General features: G+C 42.9%; 1 protein-coding gene and 1 long non-coding RNA gene across 4 annotated transcripts in view; one reads left to right on the top strand and one right to left on the bottom strand.

Moving 5' to 3' along the window:
• CEP89 (centrosomal protein 89) overlaps positions 1–9,113 on the top strand; it is a 133,326-nt gene extending 124,213 nt beyond the window's left edge. For all 3 annotated transcript variants that reach the window (XM_084645036.1, XM_084645035.1, XM_084645034.1), the window contains one exon: positions 6,046–9,113. In XM_084645036.1, the coding sequence (XP_084501162.1) occupies positions 6,046–6,286 (241 nt within the window). In that variant the 3' untranslated portion in view covers positions 6,287–9,113. The remainder of the gene's footprint in view (positions 1–6,045) is intronic.
• LOC311529234 overlaps positions 1–20,261 on the bottom strand; it is a 51,370-nt gene that overhangs the window by 8,150 nt on the left and 22,959 nt on the right. The window lies entirely within an intron of this gene.

Below are 20,261 nucleotides of genomic sequence, written 5' to 3'. Positions count from 1 at the left end.
AAAGCGATCCCTACACACATTGTTTGCTGCATCTTGGGGAAGGACATCAAGGAGAGGAGTTGCATTTGCCACCCCTTCAAGAAACATACTCAAGTTTCCAGGGATCTACACCTCAAGCTGCACCTCCTCGAACAGGCTAGAGGCTTACCTCAGCACTGGCACCAGATCATTCTTTCCATGCATAGTCAACTGTTACTATGGCAGAGAGTTTGAACAGGCCTTTGGACTTGCACTCCTCTTCATGCAGAAGGAGAGGTCAATCTTTCTCCTGTAGAGTCCCTCTAGGGTGACCAGACTTCCTGATAAAATAAGGACTGTCCCAATATTTAACTTTGTCCCGCGTCCCAACCAACATATGATCAGGATGCCATTTGTCCCAATATTGTAGGGTTCCCGGGTGTCCAGTTGTGACGGGGCTGGCAGGCTCCCTACTTGGCTCGTTGCACCTCCCCAGAAGTGGCGTCATCTCCCGCTGGGTCCTAGGTGCAAGGACGGCCAGGGGGGTTCTGAATGCTGCCCCTGCCATGCGTGCCTGCTCCACAGCTCCCATTGGACAGGAAACACAGCCCATGGGAGCTGCGGGGGCAGTGCCTGCGGGTGAGACAGCTCGCACAGCCACCTAGCTGCTCCTCCGCCTAGGTCCCAGAGGGAGATGTCGCCACTTCCGGGGAGCTGCCTGAGGTAAACACCCCAACCCCCAGCCCTGAGCCTCCTCCTGCACTCAAACTCCCTTCTGGTCTCAGCACCCTGAACTCCCTCCTGCATCTCAACCCCCTTCCCCAGCTGAGACCACCACTTGCAGTGGGAGCTGGGGCCATGCACCCCTAACCGATCCACGGCTTGCGGCAGGGGTCAGAGTCGGGGCCGGGCATCCCCCCATGTGTCCCGATATTTTGTTCTTGCAATCTGGTCACCTAGGTCCCTTGCAAAAAATCCATAAGACTGCTAGGAGCTGTTCCTGCTCCAAGAGAAGTTCATCTTCCACCTCAAAGAGATTGGAGCAACAATGAGATTCACCAGGTACCCAGAGTAGAACTGGGGCATTAGCCCATGTCTCCCACTACCAAGGCAAAAAACCCCCTCCTACTGTACCGTCAACTGCACATCCGTCTTCATGGTGGCTATTGAGCCTGGTACCAACACAAGCTGTTTCAGTGATGCCTCTTTTAGTGCCTATGACCCCTCAGGCATATGAAGTGGTGAAGAACCATTTTGTCTGCCCGATTTGCCGTTGATGCAGGAGTCTGCAGGGCGGTTATTACCTTCGTCTCTTCCCAGGCCCTCAACCTTTTCAGCACCGGACACAGAATGTTGCTGGCATCTGGGCAAAGGAAACAATCGGAGACTGCCTCATCTGCATCTTCCAGCACCCAAGTGCACTCTCCATTGGTCCTCAGAGAGTCTTCAACGTTGGCACCGGTGCTAGGGCCTTTGTCAGCCTGCGTGTTGATGCCAGGCTATGCACTGCCTCCAACAGAACCTGCTTCTTGAGAAACATTCACCTTGCCAACTGCAGTACCACCACCAGTACCAGCCTTGTCTCTGCCCAGCTGGGAGTTGGACAGATTTAGTCATCAAGTAGCCCTGCCTGGTTGGGTGCTTCTTATGCCGAATGATTATTCGGAGGGCCCCTCTCAGTCTGGGTCAGACTTGTCTAGCTCTTCTTAATCCCCTCCAAGCCACAGAAAGTCCAGTGAATCATCCAGGCCACTTTAAGATGGACAACCTTGGTACCAGGATTTGTACCAATCACACAGCAAGGAGAAGCCAGTGCAGCCTGAGACATTTTGGCCTCCAATGCTATACTGGCTGATGTGAAACCCTTAGGGGACTCTTTGATCCTCCAGATCTAGAGCTCCACCCTGTTCCAGAAGGTCCCCAGAACCATCCATATCAGAACCTCATGTAGTAGAAAAGCAACTAGAAGCTCTTCCTATTGTACAACCAGCCCAACAAGATGAGCTATTGGAGGAATGAGCTCTGTCTTAGGCGGCTACTTTGGTTCCAGTCAATTTATCCTTGCTCTCCCCAGAGGACTCAGTAGTTCCAGGCTCATCCTCACAGTCCCAGAAGTTTATAAATCCTAATCAGAATTTGCTTTGAAGAATGGCCTCTGTGATCATTATACAAACCAAGTTTTTACAGAATACCCACAAGCTGTTGGACATTCTCCCAAGGTGCAGACTTGAGAAGGGTAGCATCCCAATTAATGAGGCACTTTCAGAGCCAGCAAAGGCCTTATGGAATAGACCTGTGTTGTTGGCTCCCACAGCCAAACACACTGACAAGCATTTCCCATGTGCCTGCCATGGGGTTTCAGTGGTTTTACGCTCATCTGGCCCAAAATTCCTTCGTAGTCGTGCCTGCCAATGAGGGGTCAAGGCAAGGGAGGTTCAAGTCAGCCCCCCAAAAATGGATGCAACTAATCAGCAGGCACTGTTAGCTTTGTTTGTTGGTTTTGTACAGAAATTCCCCATGGATTCCAGGGAACAATTCAAAGGCTTTTTGGCAGAGGGCAGTCCGGTTGTGAAGACATCTATTCCATCTGCCTTGAATATTATTGATGGTTCCTTTAGAATTTTGATCTCTGCAATTGTAATGAGGACAGTATCTTGGCTATATAATTCTGCTATAACCCCTGACATACAGCAAACAACAGAAGACCTTCCATTTGATGGGCGCTTCCTTTTTTTTTTTTTTTTGGATAAAACTAAATCTCACAAAAGAATTGAGATATGAAAAGGTGCATTTCAGGGCTTGTTTTACTTTCCTCTCTGTGGTATAGGGACAGCATTTACTCCCCAGAAATCCCCTCAGTAGGAGTGAAGGCTTCTGGGTGTGCTCCAGAGAGACTGGAAGTGTCAGAGGAGGAGTTTATTTTTTTAAACACTTGTCACCAAAATGAATTCATAAAACCCCTTTTTAACACACAGTTTTAATTCTAAGCCACTTTTGGGCGAAGTGGCTACAAAAGGTCTGAGGGAGAAAATCAGAAATATTTAAGATGTGCTATTCTCCCCACCCTGAATAATGTTTCACATTTCTACACTATAAGGCCTGTCACACTAAATTTAACAACACTTCGCTTTCTCTAGCGGTGACTGCATTTCAGTGTTTCTGTAGAAACTAGCACACAGCCTTCTGCACAACAGTGAAGAGAAATTTGGCCAAGGATATATGCTAATACCTGCATTTACCTGGAGAGGCTAAGAAAGGTCTTGATGCAATGATCCATACTAAACTAATTTTATTTCCTTTCTGAGGTGGACTCAATTTCTCTCATAAAGGACACAATAATTGTCCTGTTGAAACTTCCGCTGTACCTCAGGTTTCAGAGTAGCAGCCATGTTAGTCTGTATTCACAAAAAGAAAAGGAGTACTTGTGGCACCTTAGAGACTATCACATTTATTTGAAGTGAGCTATAGCTCACGAAAGCTTATGCTCAAATAAATGTGTTAGTCTCTAAGGTGCCACAAGTACTCCTTTGCTGTACCTCAGAGACACCCACTCTCTTCACCTACTATTCTGTATATTTATTCACCAATAGGGTCAGGTCAAACTGTACTTCCAGAAGCAGTTCTTTAAAAAAGTCTCATGCAGCCTTAATTGTTTCAGTTTCACTGTTGTCTTCAGCACTGCTAGTTACTGTTTAGGTTTCTGCTTTTGAAAGTGGGTTTCATTGTCTAATTTGAGATGGAAAGCAGCATTATCTTATTAAAACAAAGGTTTTTAACATTGTCAAGTTCTTAAAATCTCTCATGTAAATGATGTAACATTCCGCCTTTCTAAGCAGCCAGCACTCCAAACTCTTAAATTTTGCATTTTCTCGCCCTGGTTCAGTGCTGTTGGGAATGTAGTAAGCATCCAGGATCCTCTTCCCCTGTACTCTTATTGCCCTTCCTGAATATCTTTGGCATGTAGTGTGAAGTTCCTACAAACGTCAGCAAGCTTCTCTTTTATACCTGCCTGCCTGAATAACAGATGTACACAGTAGAAGAGTCATTTTCAGTAAGATGGTTTCACCCATTTCTGAAGTTCCAAACACAAAGGATGGAGTGGAAGAAAATGCAGACAAGAGTTAAAAAAACATAGAAATGAGGCAATGAGAAGAGAGGCGTGGCAGAGCAAGGGAGTGAGCTATAGGCAGGGAAGGATAGCATAGGGCCTTGGTTTGGAAGGCAAGAGAAAGCTAGTGAAGGATTTCAAGAGTGCAGTGCAAGAAAGGTGATTTTGACAGCAGCATTTTGGAAACAGTGGAAGGAACTACACTTTCATGTGAAGCAGACATACCATAATTTACTTTATTACTGGCGCTGGAGTAACCTCTTTTCTTGCACCAACGCTAGCACCATACTGTTCTCCTTTTCTTTTTCTCAAGTGGTTCTTTATCTTCTGAGGTTGTGCAGTGTCTGTCCAGCCAAGAATAAGGTAGAGAGTCTAGTAATGGATACTGGAATATGAACTGAGGGGATAATTTGTAGTCTAAACAAAGCAAAATATTTACCCTCTGAATGAGGCACAAAATTAGGCAAACGTATTTAAATGAGCCCAGATTTTAAGGCTTATATGTGTGAAAGGTGTATACATGCTGCATGTGTATGTATGAGAGAGAGGTGGTGTAGATTTAAAATGACCATTTGATCCAAAAAGAAAAATTCAGAACATCTGAGAGTGGCACTGCATATCAGCGTATGGGCAGCATGTAGATAGATGCACAATTGAGTAGTACAATTAAATGTTATGATGCTGAAACACCTTTATTGCCATATAACAGCTGGAAGTCACACAGATCTTTATCACAAAATTTAAAAAATCCTACACTCAAATACAAGGATTCTGACTTTCACGCATCAGTGTTTATGTCAACATATTCCTTTATTTAAGGCTGATCTAGAATGCACTAATCTGAGACCACATGGTATACAGGGAATAGAAGAGAGCCACCTGCTTTTTATTGAGATAGTAGGTTGTGAGCCTATCCGAAAGCATAGTGCAGTTATAAAAGCCAGCCACTGCACAAGACCAGAGGAAGCCTGAGGCTTAGGATACAAACAGATATCAAATCACCACCATTTTCATTCAGTTGCCTTCTGACAAGACTGTGTGTGTGTGATCTCAGCAGATCTGACAAGAAGGGAAGTGAGTCAAATTCAATCAGGCAATGAGTGCTTGGAGAGTATTTTTGTGTATGAGGTAGCTCTGTGAAGTGCAGGAAGAAGTCAGCTCCTTTCCTTGGTAATGGAGATAGCCTAAAGATACCATCTACCAGACTTCTCATGCTTCGCATCCTAGAGCAAGTGGCAGATAATCATCATGGCTTGTTCAAAGGGTTATTTTATCAACTTGTCAACATTAGATTAGGTTGTCCCCAAAACTAGTCAACTTAAAAAAAAGAAGTATTTGCAATGAAACTGTCAGAACTGGCTTGATGCTCAAGAGCAGCTGGGATCTATTCTCGGGGCTAAGTGCACTCTGCAGGTGATGCTATTGGATGCCTAAGGAAGGGGGCTAATATCTGCTCACTGTATGAGTGACTTTTGCTGGCAGATTCTTTGAACATCCCTGCAGTACAAGTGCCATGTACAGAGATGTCCAGAGAGGGAGCAAAATCAAGTACATGGGCTTGAATTCTCCTTTCGTTTATGCAAGTACAACTCTCAGTGACTTAAATAGGGAGTTGCACTGGTGTAACAGGAGAAGTTGACCCATGATGTTCCCCAGAAATGGTGGAGGAATAAGGAAGAACTGTTTTGATCACAGGCTAGTGCTTTGAGCGGGATCCATAACCACATGCATGAGCCCAGAACTCCTGTTTTGCTTCTAATCACATCCTCTCTTCTTAACCTTTTAAAATACTTAATGTGTTTTTTTAAACACAGTGGAGACCAATTTAATCAAAACATTTCAGGTACTTGAAGTCATGTATCATGCAATAACACTATTTGTTAAATGTTAAAGGTATATACTGTACAAATGAACTTTTAAACAAACTGGATTTGAATGTTTGAAATCAGCATCCTCTTTTTTTATTTTCATTCTTTCAGAGAAGTGGAAGGTGAACTTGAAATAGTTTGGGAATCTACCTCCAAAGAGAACAGGAAAATGAAAGAACTCTTGCATAAATCTCTGGAGAAGAATAACATGTGGAGCACTGTCAGAGTTTATGAATCATATTTAGATGAAATCTCTCAGAAGGACTTTATTTCTGGATATGGTTTTAGCTACTGTGATGTGAAACCATCATCACCCACAAAAAGTCAAAGTAAACAGGAACCTCTGTGTTAAGGACAAAGGTGCCTCTACGTCTCACACAAGAAAAGATGATCCCAAAGAAACACAACAAGAGCTCTACGTCTGAATTAGACTCTCTTCAAGCACAAAATATGTTCTAACAAAAAAGCATTTATGCTCTTTGATACTGATATATACGTTAACTTGAATTGATAACAGCATATTCTCGCTCTGGTAGAGTTATATTTTTAGTATAGATTTTAATAATATTGTTGATGTCATTTGATAAAAGGCCATTGCTAATCCAGTAGAAATGTAGTATAGCACTAGTCACGACTCTGAAGCCGGCTGTACTTATCAAATTAAAGGGATAAATAATTGCAGCTCTTCACATTCTAATTGCCAGACTCACAGAGCACATAAATTCTCGGGTTACTGTTTCCTATTCACTTGTTTTATAGCAGAGACTCTCCTATATCATAAATAATGCTTATGTTTAAATATGGTTTAATTGAAATGCTAGCAGTTTCATCTATAAACAATCCTATACAGTTGTTTAAATATCCAAAATGTGGAGATTTAATCAAACCAAATACATAGAAAACATCTGCAATGTCTAATCTTTATTTCATTGTTTGTAAAGCACTTTAATATCCTGAGATGCAAAGTATTACTCTTAGGATCGATTGCCTACTACCTGGAGAAAGGGAGAGGAAGTGCCAACTGTGTAGGGGATTTGGGGACAAGGCAGGGGCAAATTAGTGGCACCACATCCCCTACTACCTCACAGATATCCAAATGGGAGTTGGTGCTGCTGGAATCCATGGCTGCTTATAAACAGCTGTAGAGGGACCCAGCCAGCAGCAGCATGTTTCCTACTGGAGTTGTGCTGCCAAGGGGATGGAAAGTCAGAAGAGGCATGAGTCATCCCCAGGATCAGGAGGCTTTGCCCTCTGCAAATTCAACAGCATCTAAAACCACTTCCCCTTTAGGGGAAAATTTGCAGGGAACCCCTCAATTTTTTCTGCTCTAGGTAGACCCCTTCACAGAGTTCTTTGCAGCAGGGGGAAGTCTGTCCCATTAGTACGACATAGTATGACATTTATTGTCATATTTCACAGCAATTGCACATTGTAGTAACCAAAGCTCAAAGTTGATATAAAGTGAAGGGTTTTACAGGAACTAAACAGCAAAAATAAAATCAGGGAAACAAAGGTCCCTTAAAAAGAACATGAAAAAGAAAACGGACTCCAACTGGTGTGGATCTGAGAGAGTTCACTTATATCCATCCCAGAGTGTTCTACTTCACATTAAGGGCCTCACTTAGGAAAACATTGGTATTCAGGAAGAAGGGCTTAAACAAGGGTTTAAAAAAAGAAAAGAAAAATGTACAAGCAGCAGAGTTTACATGCCAAAATAGAGATGAGCCATGGACTCCATGAAGTCCAATAGCAAAGTCTCTAGTGATTTTACATGGAAGGTGCTCAGATACTAGTGAGGGTGAACATATGGAACACTAACGGTATTGTCTTCACTGTCCAAAAAACCCTAGGCAGCATGTCTGAGAGCCTGAGTCAAGTGACTTGGGCTCATGCTATGGGTCTAAAAATAGCAGTGTAGACACTGCCACTTGGGCTGGAGTTCAGGCCTCTGAGACCCTCTCTGCTTTGCCAGGTTTTAAAGCCTGAGCAGGAATGTCTACACTGCTATTTTTAGTCCCAGAGTGTGGTAAGCCCCACTCAGTTGACCTGGCTCTTAAGACTTGCTGCTGCAGGGTTTTTGTTTTTTCGTGCAGTGTAAACATATCCTAAGATAGGATATGTGCTTTGAGTTCCATTAAGTCTGTGAGAATTAAACACACGCTCAAGTGCTTTCCTGAATTAGGGTCTAAAGCATGTGCAAAATCACTAAATTGCAGCTGACTTGTTACCAGCTCAAATAGTTTTATCTTTACTATCGCATTTTTGAGCTTTCAGTTACAAAGAACTCTCCCCCAGACACCTAACTACAAACAGGATAATTCTTTAAAATTCTTATGTTTTTGGGCTCAGTGGCTGTGACATAACAGTGAAGTAACAAAAGCCTAAACCTAATAAGATCAAGTAATACACGAGATGAGGATTGAGAGAATGAGCTAATAATATCTAATATTTTCATTTAGACTTTCACTAGATCTTGTAGCCCAACCACTCCTGTTTCTCTGAGGTCTTGGAGGTGGCTATTTTAATTTGAGAGGCAATACCCACAGTATCAATTCAGCTGTTATACAAAGAACATTACAGACTATGTACATGCATAATTCTGCATCTAATACACGCTTCCATCAGCATTCACAAATGGACAACTTAGACATGCACATATAGTAATTGTGCATACATATCAGACAGGCACTGTGCATCAGATTTTTTAAAATGGGCACCTGAATTTTCCATGCACAGCACAAGTACTCAGGCAAAAAACAGTAATTAGGTACCCAAAGTAGAGATTACACACTTTTCAGGTTTTAATTACCTGTTTGCACCTGGCTGGACATTTTAGGTTCCTTCTTTGGAAACCTTGCCCTTCTTGGCTTACCTCTAACATCGCTGAGAACTACTCTAGTTATGACTGGTTGGAAACTAGGGGTGGGATTTTCAAAGTCACTCAGTGTTGGCCTAATTCTGTTGCCACTGAGGTCAAAGGTAAAAACTCCCTCTGAGCCCACCCTAGAGACACACTTCCATCTCCCTCCCTTTCCTTTTTTGCGGACTCCTTTCTTCTCTATAGCTCTCATTTTGGACCTTTAAATTTAAGCTTTATGTACCTTTATTTATCTTCACAAAGTAACTTTGTAGCTTACTGAATATATTCATAAATACTTGCACGACCAAAGGCTGCACTATACGTCAAACATTTCTAATATGTAAAATTTAATTTAAAAAATTATTTTTTGGAGGTTCTCATCCTGTGAAATTCTCTCGGAAATAAAATTTGCATTGTATTAAGGAAACTTAGAAAACATGATGGCATATTCCATGAGTTAGTTGAGTGACCATGAGTTGGTTGAGTTCAGGATCCTGACGCAGGGAAGAAAGGTAAGCAGCAGGATACGGACCCTGGACTTCAGGAAAGCAGACTTCGACTCCCTCAGGGAACGGATGGCCAGGATCCCCTGGGGGACTAACTTGAAGGGGAAAGGAGTCCAGGAGAGCTGGCTGTATTTCAAGGAATCCCTGTTGAGGTTACAGGGACAAACCACCCCAATGAGTCGAAAGAATAGTAAATATGGCAGGCGACCAGCTTGGCTTAATGGTGAAATCCTAGCGGATCTTAAACATAAAAAAGAAGCTTACAAGAAGTGGAAGGTTGGACTTATGACCAGGGAAGAGTATAAAAATATTGCTCGGGCATGTAGGAATGATATCAGGAGGGCCAAATCGCACCTGGAGCTGCAGCTAGCCAGAGATGTCAAGAGTAACAAGAAGGGTTTCTTCAGGTATGTTGGCAACAAGAAGAAAGCCAAGGAATGTGTGGGCCCCTTACTGAATGAGGGAGGCAACCTAGTGACAGAGGATGTGGAAAAAGCTAATGTACTCAATGCTTTTTTTTCCTGTTTTCACTAATAAGGTCAGCTCCCAGACTGCTGCGCTGGGCATCACAAAATGGGGAAGAGATGGCCAGCCCTCTGTGGAGACAGAGGTGGTTAGGGACTATTTAGAAAATCTGGACGTGCACAAGTCCATGGGGCCGGACGAGTTGCATCCGAGAGTGCTGAAGGAATTGGCGGCTGTGATTGCAGAGCCATTGGCCATTATCTTTGAAAACTCGTGGCGAACGGGGGAAGTCCCGGATGACTGGAAAAAGGCTAATGTAGTGCCAATCTTTAAAAAAGAGAAGAAGGAGGATCCTGGGAACTACAGGCCAGTCAGCCTCACCTCAGTCCCTGGAAAAATCATGGAGCAGGTCCTCAAAGAATCAATCCTGAAGCACTTGCATGAGAGGAAAGTGATCAGGAACAGCCAGCATGGATTCACCAAGGGAAGGTCATGCCTGACTAATCTAATCGCCTTTTATGATGAGATTACTGGTTCTGTGGATGAAGGGAAAGCAGTGGATGTATTGTTTCTTGACTTTAGCAAAGCTTTTGACACGGTCTCCCACAGTATTCTTGTCAGCAAGTTAAGGAAGTATGGGCTGGATGAATGCACTATAAGGTGGGTAGAAAGCTGGCTAGATTGTCGGGCTCAACGGGTAGTGATCAATGGCTCCATGTCTAGTTGGCAGCCGGTATCAAGTGGAGTGCCCCAAGGGTCGGTCCTGGGGCCGGTTTTGTTCAATATCTTCATAAATGATCTGGAGGATGGTGTGGATTGCACTCTCAGCAAATTTGTGGATGATACTAAACTGGGAGGAGTGGTAGATACGCTGGAGGGGAGGGATAGGATACAGAAGGACCTAGACAAATTGGAGGATTGGGCCAAAAGAAATCTGATGAGGTTCAATAAGGATAAGTGCAGGGTCCTGCACTTAGGACGGAAGAACCCAATGCACAGCTACAGACTAGGGACCGAATGGCTAGGCAGCAGTTCTGCGGAAAAGGACCTAGGGGTGACAGTGGACGAGAAGCTGGATATGAGTCAGCAGTGTGCCCTTGTTGCCAAGAAGGCCAATGGCATTTTGGGATGTATAAGTAGGGGCATAGCGAGCAGATCGAGGGACGTGATCGTTCCCCTCTATTCGACATTGGTGAGGCCTCATCTGGAGTACTGTGTGCAGTTTTGGGCCCCACACTACAAGAAGGATGTGGATAAATTGGAGAGAGTCCAGCGAAGGGCAACAAAAATGATTAGGGGACTGGAACACATGAGTTATGAGGAGAGGCTGAGGGAGCTGGGATTGTTTAGCCTGCAGAAGAGAAGAATGAGGGGGGATTTGATAGCTGCTTTCAACTACCTGAAAGGGGGTTCCAAAGAGGATGGCTCTAGACTGTTCTCAATGGTAGCAGATGACAGAACGAGGAGTAATGGTCTCAAGTTGCAGTGGGGGAGGTTTAGATTGGATATTAGGAAAAACTTTTTCACTAAGAGGGTGGTGAAACACTGGAATGCGTTACCTAGGGAGGTGGTAGAATCTCCTTCCTTAGAGGTTTTTAAGGTCAGGCTTGACAAAGCCCTGGCTGGGATGATTTAACTGGGAATTGGTCCTGCTTCGAGCAGGGGGTTGGACTAGATGACCTTCTGGGGTCCCTTCCAACCCTGATATTCTATGATTCTCATGTGGGCCCAATCCCGCATTCCGTGCATACCAAAAGCTCCCAAAGGCACATGGGAATTATGCATGTAAAGGATTGGGCCCCCCAATTGTTTTGATGGGTATGTTGAAAAATATGTAGTTGCTGATTAGTTGAAGAGTTTACCTGAGTTTTAAAATCAAACCAGAGATGTTGGAAACCCTTGAGATTAGAGAAATTTCATGATGAAGAATAAGTAACAACATCTTGTCTAGAGTGCACAATATCAAATGGAGTTAATACAAATAGAATTAATGGTTAAAGGGATATTTCTGCTGTGAAATCTATGAGTTATGAAAGAAGCAAGTAATTTGGTTCTATTTTTTGCACAGCTTAGAGTTGATTTCCCTCTAAATCTCTCACTAGTGAAAAACAAGTATTAGACTCAATTTGTTTAGCTTTCATTTCAGAGTACTTTATATTTAAAGCCTGTTTATAGGTACAAAAATAATATAGTTTATTGTGAACTGTTGGTCTTAGGACTAGACAAAGAGTGCATTTTGCAATCTTATGCAGAAAGCTATTAATTTGAAAGCATGTTATTTTAGTTCAAATCATTTTATTCTGAATATCATTTACATTCAGATTGTATACTAAAATACAGTAAAAAAGACAAAATAAAAAATATCCAAGATCCTAATAAATAACAAAGGCTGTAACATACAGGTTAGAGTTGACTATTAGGCAGTACAGTCTGTTAAAGTAAACAAATACCGCATCCAAAAGTCATAAATAATGTTGACTAAAACAAGTCTCTGACTAAATTAGCATGATAGTGGTTCACACCAGAATTAATGCTCAAGTCCCAGTCAAAAGCCTGAAGGCCTTTAAAGATTTCCTTAACCTCTACAGAAAGCAAATGAGCCACTGGAGACAAAAGCCAGTGGATAGATTCTGGATTTTTAGCTGCTAGTGAGACCCCTCCAGCTCCAGAACACTAAACAGTCATGTAATTCCCAGTGAGTACAGTACGAGTATTTTATTGTATTGTATTTCTTATTTCAGAATGGCAGATTCCTATATAACCAAAGACAAGACAGAGAAAAAGATCAGCACCAGGAATTCATTAATATGTTTTGTCTACAAAGTTAAGGCTTCCAAAAAGCAGGATGTATTTTTAACCCAGAAGAATAAAATATGTTTTTTGTTTCCAGTAGTGAATTGAAAAACAAGCAAACAATATACTATTTGAATCAATATTGGCTGTGTGTATGAAGGTGAAAGGTTACCTAGTGAAAGGATTGCTGGCACTGGAGGAGCAACCTCTTTCCAAATAGAATAGCAGAGAAAATAATACGAAGACATAGCAACTCACCATCGACTTAAATAATCCACCTCAGATTTCTGGCCAGAGCACCCTACGTGAGATCTGATGGCATCACTTGGGTAGTAGATGGTATCAGTGCACCAAGCCAGGCTTAGACCTATGATATGCATTCAGTCTTGGGACTTTGCAGATGGCCTGGTAGATGTGTTTGGTAATATTATTTAGATACCAATAAGGGGGCAACAGCTGGCCAGGGGAGACTGGGAGCATCCCCTTTCCTTTACTGCCACAACCCCCTGCAACTAAAGTAGCTGATCCAGAAACTGAATGATAAATACTTTATGGCATCAACCTAGTGGTTCAAACACTGAGACACGTTTGCATTGTGGCTCAATAATTTACTTGAACTTGTTTTAAAATATTTTTTCAAATAATACCATAGAAAAGTGGTGTTTTAGCTACATAAAACTCGGCCACATAAAGAAAAGGAATAACAAGAGAGAACTAAAAACCCAGACAGCCATCTGTATCAGTTCGTGTTAAAATATATTTCTAAGATTTTCACTTCTGAAATCAGAGATCCATACCTTACAGCGATGAAAAAGTATGCTGTGCCATGTGGCATTACAGATGACATTAAATAGGTGATAATTCTTCAGGAAATAATCAGTATAAACCAGCTGGCCTTACTGCTTTACTAAGATACCTCCTAAAAGCACACGTCTGTTGAAACACTGCATAAAGCTTACAGGGTATTTGAACATTAGTATCCCATTTCTCCACCAGTTTTAATTCCCCATTGAAAGAGCTTCTTGTTTAATCCTGTTTATTGAGAATTTATAGGTGGTAAAGATGATTAGTTTTCCCACAGCAATATGATATCAGGAGATTTATGTGGCTCTACTTACAGCTCAGACTTAATCTGATCCACTTTACAGTTTATGGGCCAAATGCTCAAGCCCTGGAGCAGTTTGACTTCAAGAGGTGGAGGTATCTTGGACAGAATGTAGCATTCGTAAATACAACAGGAGATCTATTTGGAAATGCATTGCAAGGAGAGGGCTTGTTCTTTGCAATGTTCAGCAATGGGAATGAAGAGCCTGGATGAAGTGCAGAAGGCATGGGTGTATTGGAGGTAGAAGGCCAGTGCACGGCAGACATCAAGAGAGTGCAATGTTCTGGCTCTGTGGGAGGCGTGGGGTCTGGGATAGAAGATCAGGAAGTGGATGCACTGCTTGAGGTGTAACGTGGACACTACCTTAAGGATGCATTTGGGGTACAGGTGTAAGGAGACCTTGTACTTATGGAAGAGAGTGAAAGGGGGGGGATCAGCCATCATGGCTGCCAATCTGCTAACATTTCATGCTGACAAGATGACAACCAAGAAGATCACCTTCACTGAGAGGTGGGAGACCAAGCACATCATGCGGGGTTCGAAGGGTGGCTTGGTCAGAGCAGAGACAGCAACATTAAGGTCCCAAGAAGGGGTCAACTTAAGCACTAGTCGAAAGACGTTGAGCAGACCTTTGAGGAAACAGTGGTCGGGTAAGTAAAGATAGCGCAGCCATCCACCAGAGGGAGGAAGACACTAAGTGCCGCCAGGTGGATCCATATAGCACGGTGGGTGAGAAGCAATAGTTTGAGTTGAAGAAGGTGGTCAAAAGAGAATAGCAATGGATTTGGAGTCTAGAACATAATGGTGGCGGTGAGCTCAGGTGGTTTCCATTTCGCTTGAGAGCAAGCCCTGGTAGATGGTCTTCTGTTGTGCAAGAGGACCTTGCACACCAAGGTAGAGCATGCCCTGTTTACTTGCGAGCTGCATCCAAATACCAAGCCATGAGTGGAGCCAGCTTGGATTGGGGTGCTGGAGATGTCCCTACACCTGGGTGAGGAAATCCAGATGTCCATGGAGGCAGAGTGGGGGATGAGCGGAGAGACAAAGGTGAGGTGAACCAACACTGGTGAGGCCAAAAGGGGGCTATCAGTATGACCATTGCTCAGTCCCGGTGAATCTTGCCCAGGACTTGGGGAAGCAGGGGGAATGGGTGGAAAGGCATACCGAAAGTTGCCAATCCAGGGGAGGAAAAGGGTATTGCGCCCCAGGGGACTGCCTCCACAGTTCCCTCTGTAGCAATAAAGGGGAAGTTTATGGTTCTTGCTGGTCATGAAGTGGTTCCAGTAAGGGGAGCCTCACCTGTGGAAAATGGAATGCAGGCTGGGATTGTGCAGTTCCCACTCATGGTTTGCGTAAAAGAACCTGCTGAGCATGTCCATGAGGGAGCTGTTGGCATCGGGGAGATATGTGGCCTGTAGCATGACACTGCTTGATGCACCAGGTTCAGATGTGGACAGCCTCCGCACAGAGGGAGGGAGACTTGGCGCCACTTTGCTTGTTGATATAGACTACTGCAGCCATGTTGTTGGAGAAAAGTTGAATGCGATAGGATTGTGTGAGGGGGAGGAATGCCTGATAGGCAAGACAAGCGGCTCTCAACTCCAAGATGTTGACACACATCCTAGCTTCTCGTGCTGTCCAGAGGCCCTGGGCGGTGTGACCATTCAGGTGGGCACCCCAGGCAGTGCAAGAGGCATCCATGGAGAGAGCGTAGGAGGTATAAAGGGGGTGCCAACCAGGACTTCGGACAGGTCAGTCCATCATGCAAGGGAGGCCAGAACAACCTGGTGAAGCACAATGGGTTTGTCCAAGCGGTCTGTCTGTGCCTTTTAGATAGACAGGAGCCATAGCTGAAGGCAGTGCATATGGATGTGGGCATGGGGCATTAGGGATTTACAGGCCACCATGTGGCCAAGTAGGGAAAGAAATCGGTGGATGGCGGTGTGAGGTGCAGTGCAAGGTAATGATAGAAGCGAGAGTGGCAAAGTGGTTCACCAAGAGGTGGAGTCCAGGCACGCACCAATAAAGGTGATCTGGTGGGTATGTACGAAAACTGACTTTTCTTTGTTAATGCAAATCCCAAGAGCAGAGAGTAGACCATGAAGGGCCAAGATAGCTGATAAGAGGTGCCTGTGGGATGACGCAACGAGGAGCCAGTTGTCCAGGTAGGGGAATACTGAGTGGCCGTTTGGCTGCAATGACGGCGAAGACGTAGGGAGCAGCTGCGATACCAAAAGGAAGGACATGGAACTGATAATGAGAGTTTCCAACCATAAAATGGAGAAACTTCTGGTGAGCAGGGTGAACATCGATGTGGAAATTGCCATCTTTCATGTTGAGAGCTGCGAACCTCCCTGGGAAAGGAAAGGGAAAGGATAATCAAGGGGAGCATCACCATCCAGAACTTGACTTTCTTTATAAACCTATTGAGCACACAGAGATCCAGAATACAGCCTGTCAGTTGGCCCTTCTTTGGAATGAGGAAATACAGAGGGGAACCAGCTCTATGGTGCCTTTTCAGAGAACGTTGTCTGCTTCCTGTCAGAGAAGATCTTGATCAGAGGGATTGTCATGGCCAATTTACCAAGGGTCAAAGTGGATTCTCCACCACTGAATTTGTAAGTCAAGTTATTCTAAAGAATATGCTCTAGGAATTATTTTGGGGGCATTCTATGGCCTGTATTATACAGAACATCAGATTAAATAATGACATGGTCCCTTCTCGCCTTGGACTCTATGAATCATAATCCTGATGTTCCCATTATTCACATCAATGCCCAATCCTTCAGGCTGCCTTATATTACACATTGGGGATCAGGCCAACATTGTGAAAAGCAGCTGAAGGACATCTTTGCTCCCTGTCCTCCAGACTTTATCAAGCACAGCTCAGCCAGAATTTAGGCGAATACATTTCTGAACAAGAAGCTAGTAAAACAACTGAAGAGCCAACTTACCGGCAATATTTGGAATCCCCTGCAAGCCTATCAGAAGGCCAGCAAAGAAAAAATAGGAAAAGCTTGAACGGTTTTCTTTGTATCGAATTATCGAGAACCACATTTGTACTTGTGCTAGGCATTAGGAGACAAAGACTGGTTCCTTTGATTAATATGGATGTTGATTGCATGACAATTACAAAATGAGATTTTAAAAATCGGGGCAGTGTGGACAGCACAGCCATACGGTTCAGAGATCTTTCAGCCAGCTGATCTTATAGTCACAACAAACATGGTTCAATCTGTCATATGCACTTGAATAAGTCAACAGGTTGTAACTAACACAAGGATATTTAAAGGCCATTTATAAACTTCATTTGCCAGAAAAGGATTCTTCAACAAAGAAATAATCACTGCCATCAACAAAAGAATTTTCTAGAGACTAGACATGGAGGCATTTTTTACTAGTCATGTAAAGATTAACTTTTTGTTGAAAAGTAAATCTATGCAACAGGTTATTGAGATCACATTCAAAGCTAGTACTTAAAGGACCAGAATTAGTATTTTAAAAATACTGTCAGCTTTAATTGCCAGGTGACAGGATAGAAGAGCAAGAGAGAGCTATATCTCTTCTACCGCAATATAAAATTAATAAACAGATCACACCTTTCTCGCTTTTTTAACTGTTCCCCCATTAACTGCACCATTACGTAGCACAAAGGAAGACTCTTGGCACTGCTGTAATACAATACATACACTAAATAACAAACAATTTAGAGGTAACAGGAACCAAAATCTGGAACAGAAATGGAGGTTACTTACTTGTAACCAAGGTTCTTCAAGATAGACTCTGCATAGTCACACTCATACGATGCATCATCCCATGCATATCAGATGGTGGAAACGTTATGTGGCAGTGCCCGCTGGAGAACTTGCACACCTCCTCTAGTCCCTTCCCTCGTTTTTCCTGACCATTCCGAGAGCAAGGCTATAAAAAGGGGTGCGACACTACAGGCCGCCACAATTCCTTTGACCACTTCTGCAGTCAAATCTCATTACGTCTCCTATGAAGAGGGGATGGGGGGGGGTGAATATTCAGAGTCCATTTTGAAGGACATGATACAAGTAACCTTCATTTCTTTGAGCATTCTCTGCTTATTCCCACTCATAAGTTTGCTAGACAAGCCAATACCCCAGGACTGAATGGTATGACTCAGGGTCCGAACTGAATAAGAATTGCAGAACTGCTGTCAAACAAGGCATCTAATATTGATGCCAAATCAAATGAATAGTGTTTGTAAAGGTATGATTGCAATATATTCCTATATATATTCCTGTATTTCAAGAATTGGAACATGTCTGAGATGTGCTATAGAGGTAGCTATTGCTCTGGTTGAGTGTGACCTAACTCCAATAAGAGGAGGAATTGATGCTACCCTATATGCCTGTTCAATATGCTGTTTCACCCAAGAAGGTAATGACTAAGCAGGACTGGTATGACATAAGAAATAAAAAGTTCAGCAGACTTGCAAAACTCTCCTGTCCCATTTAGGTAGTAATCAAAAGCTCTTTTAGCAACTAAATTATGCAGTTTATACTCTTTTATGACCATGAGATTTCAGAAAGAAAATTAACTGATTGTTATAAAACTCAGAAAACGTTTCAGGAAGGAATCTGGGGTGAGCTCTGAGGACAGTGTTATCTTTATGAAGAACAGTGAATGGTGGATCTGCCATAAGAACATGCAACTTCCTCACCCATCCTGCTGATATAATGGATATTATAAAAAGTGTTTAAATATATAAATGATATAAAGAACAATCTGCTATGGATTCAAAAGGAGAATTCATGAGATGTGTCAAGATCAAATTAAGGTCCCATGATAAAACTGGGTCCTAATGTGGGTACACTAACTAGACCTTTAATAAATGTCTTATCTGTGTCATATACAAAGACAGATTTCCTATCTGTAAGTTCATGATAAACTACTTTTACTACTAACTGTACTCTGAAAAAATATCTAATGCATGTAATATGTAAATTCAGTAGAACCTCAGAGTTACAAACACCAGAATTATGAACTGACCAGTCAACCACACACTGCATTTGGAACCGGAAGTATGCAAGCAGAGACCCCCCAAAAAAAAATAGCAAATATAGTACAGTACAGTGTTAAATTACTTTAAAAAAAATAAAGGTAAGGAAACTGTTTTTGTGCTTGTTTTATTTAAAAGAAGATGGTTAAAGCAGCATTTTTCTTCTGCACAGTAAAGTTTCAAAGCAGTATTAAGTCAATGTTCAGTTGTAAACTTTTGAAAGAACAACCATAATGTTTTGTTCAGCGTTATGAACATTTCAGAGTTACAACCAACCTCCATTCCTGAGGAGTTCGTAACTCTGAGGTTCTACTGTATTTCTAAAGACCTTAAATGTAGTAAGTATTTAAAAATACATTGTATTTGTACTTGTACAGGATCTACACATTTGTCAGCTATGGAATACACTAATCTATACCACTTAAACTCACAACTGAGGTGACTGCTTCCTGGAATTAACCAGAACCTGTTGCACCTCTACACAGCAAGATTTTTCAAGGTCCATTAGAGTTGCATTTACCACACAGCTAGATATAGTGAGGATGTATCACCTCGACCATACATCCTCATGTCCTGTCATGACAATGTGTTTGGCATCACAAGCAGAAGTTTGTAGATGCCCCTGGAGAGGGAAGAAGATCTGAACACTGCTATTGCTTTGGTCACATGGGAGCAATTGGAATTATCCTGGCCTATGTTGTCTTATTTTTAACACCCTCTGGTGTTAAAGGAAGTGTGTGTGTAGGAAGTGTATAACAGGCCCATCCCCCTTTCAGAAGGAAAAGATTAGATATGGATGACGTCTGCCTGCTCTCAAGCAGGAATGAGGATGGTCCTGAATTAAGACTGAAATGGCACCCTCTATCCAGTCTTCAAAGCATCCAAAATAATTGTCAGCTTAGACATCCTGGGTATCAGCGAGAGCAGATGGACAGGATCAGGAAGATTAACAGCAGCCTTGGGAGAAACTGCTGTTTTCTGGACAGGATGATGGACAAAACCATGAGGGTGTTGCCATCCTTTTGAAGAAGGGAGTGGAGCATTCCCTGCATGAATGGAAATCCATCAGCAGCAGACTTATGAGGGCCAGACTGAAAGGGAAACATAATATCACCCTGATTCAGTGCTATGCTCCGACAAATGACAGCGATGAAGAAGTAAAGGACAAATTCTACCTTACACTACAGGCAGAGTTATAGAGAGTACCACGCCACGAGAGACCTGAATGCCAAGGTCGGTAAGAACACCACAAACAACGACAGAGCAATGGGAAGACATGGGTGTGGCACCATGAATGAAAACGGAGAAAGGCTTGTTGATTTCTATAATATGAATTCCCTAGTCTTCGGTAGAACCCTATTTGAACATTGTGAAATTCACAAGCTGACATGGTGTTCTCCAAATGGCAGAGATAAGAACCAGATTGACCATATCATGATCAATGGCAACGCTCACTGACAGATGTGAAAGTGAGAAGGGGTGCAGATGTTGGCAGCGACCACCACCTTGTGACAGCCTTCATTAAGCTAAAACTGAGCTGTGTGAGTCCACCAAACAAGGGACATAGAC

This window comes from Lepidochelys olivacea, assembly GCF_965140295.1.
Source record: "Lepidochelys olivacea isolate rLepOli2 genome assembly, chromosome: 12".
Lineage (NCBI taxonomy): Eukaryota > Metazoa > Chordata > Testudines > Cheloniidae > Lepidochelys > Lepidochelys olivacea.
This window is presented reverse-complemented; position numbering and strand designations above follow the sequence as displayed.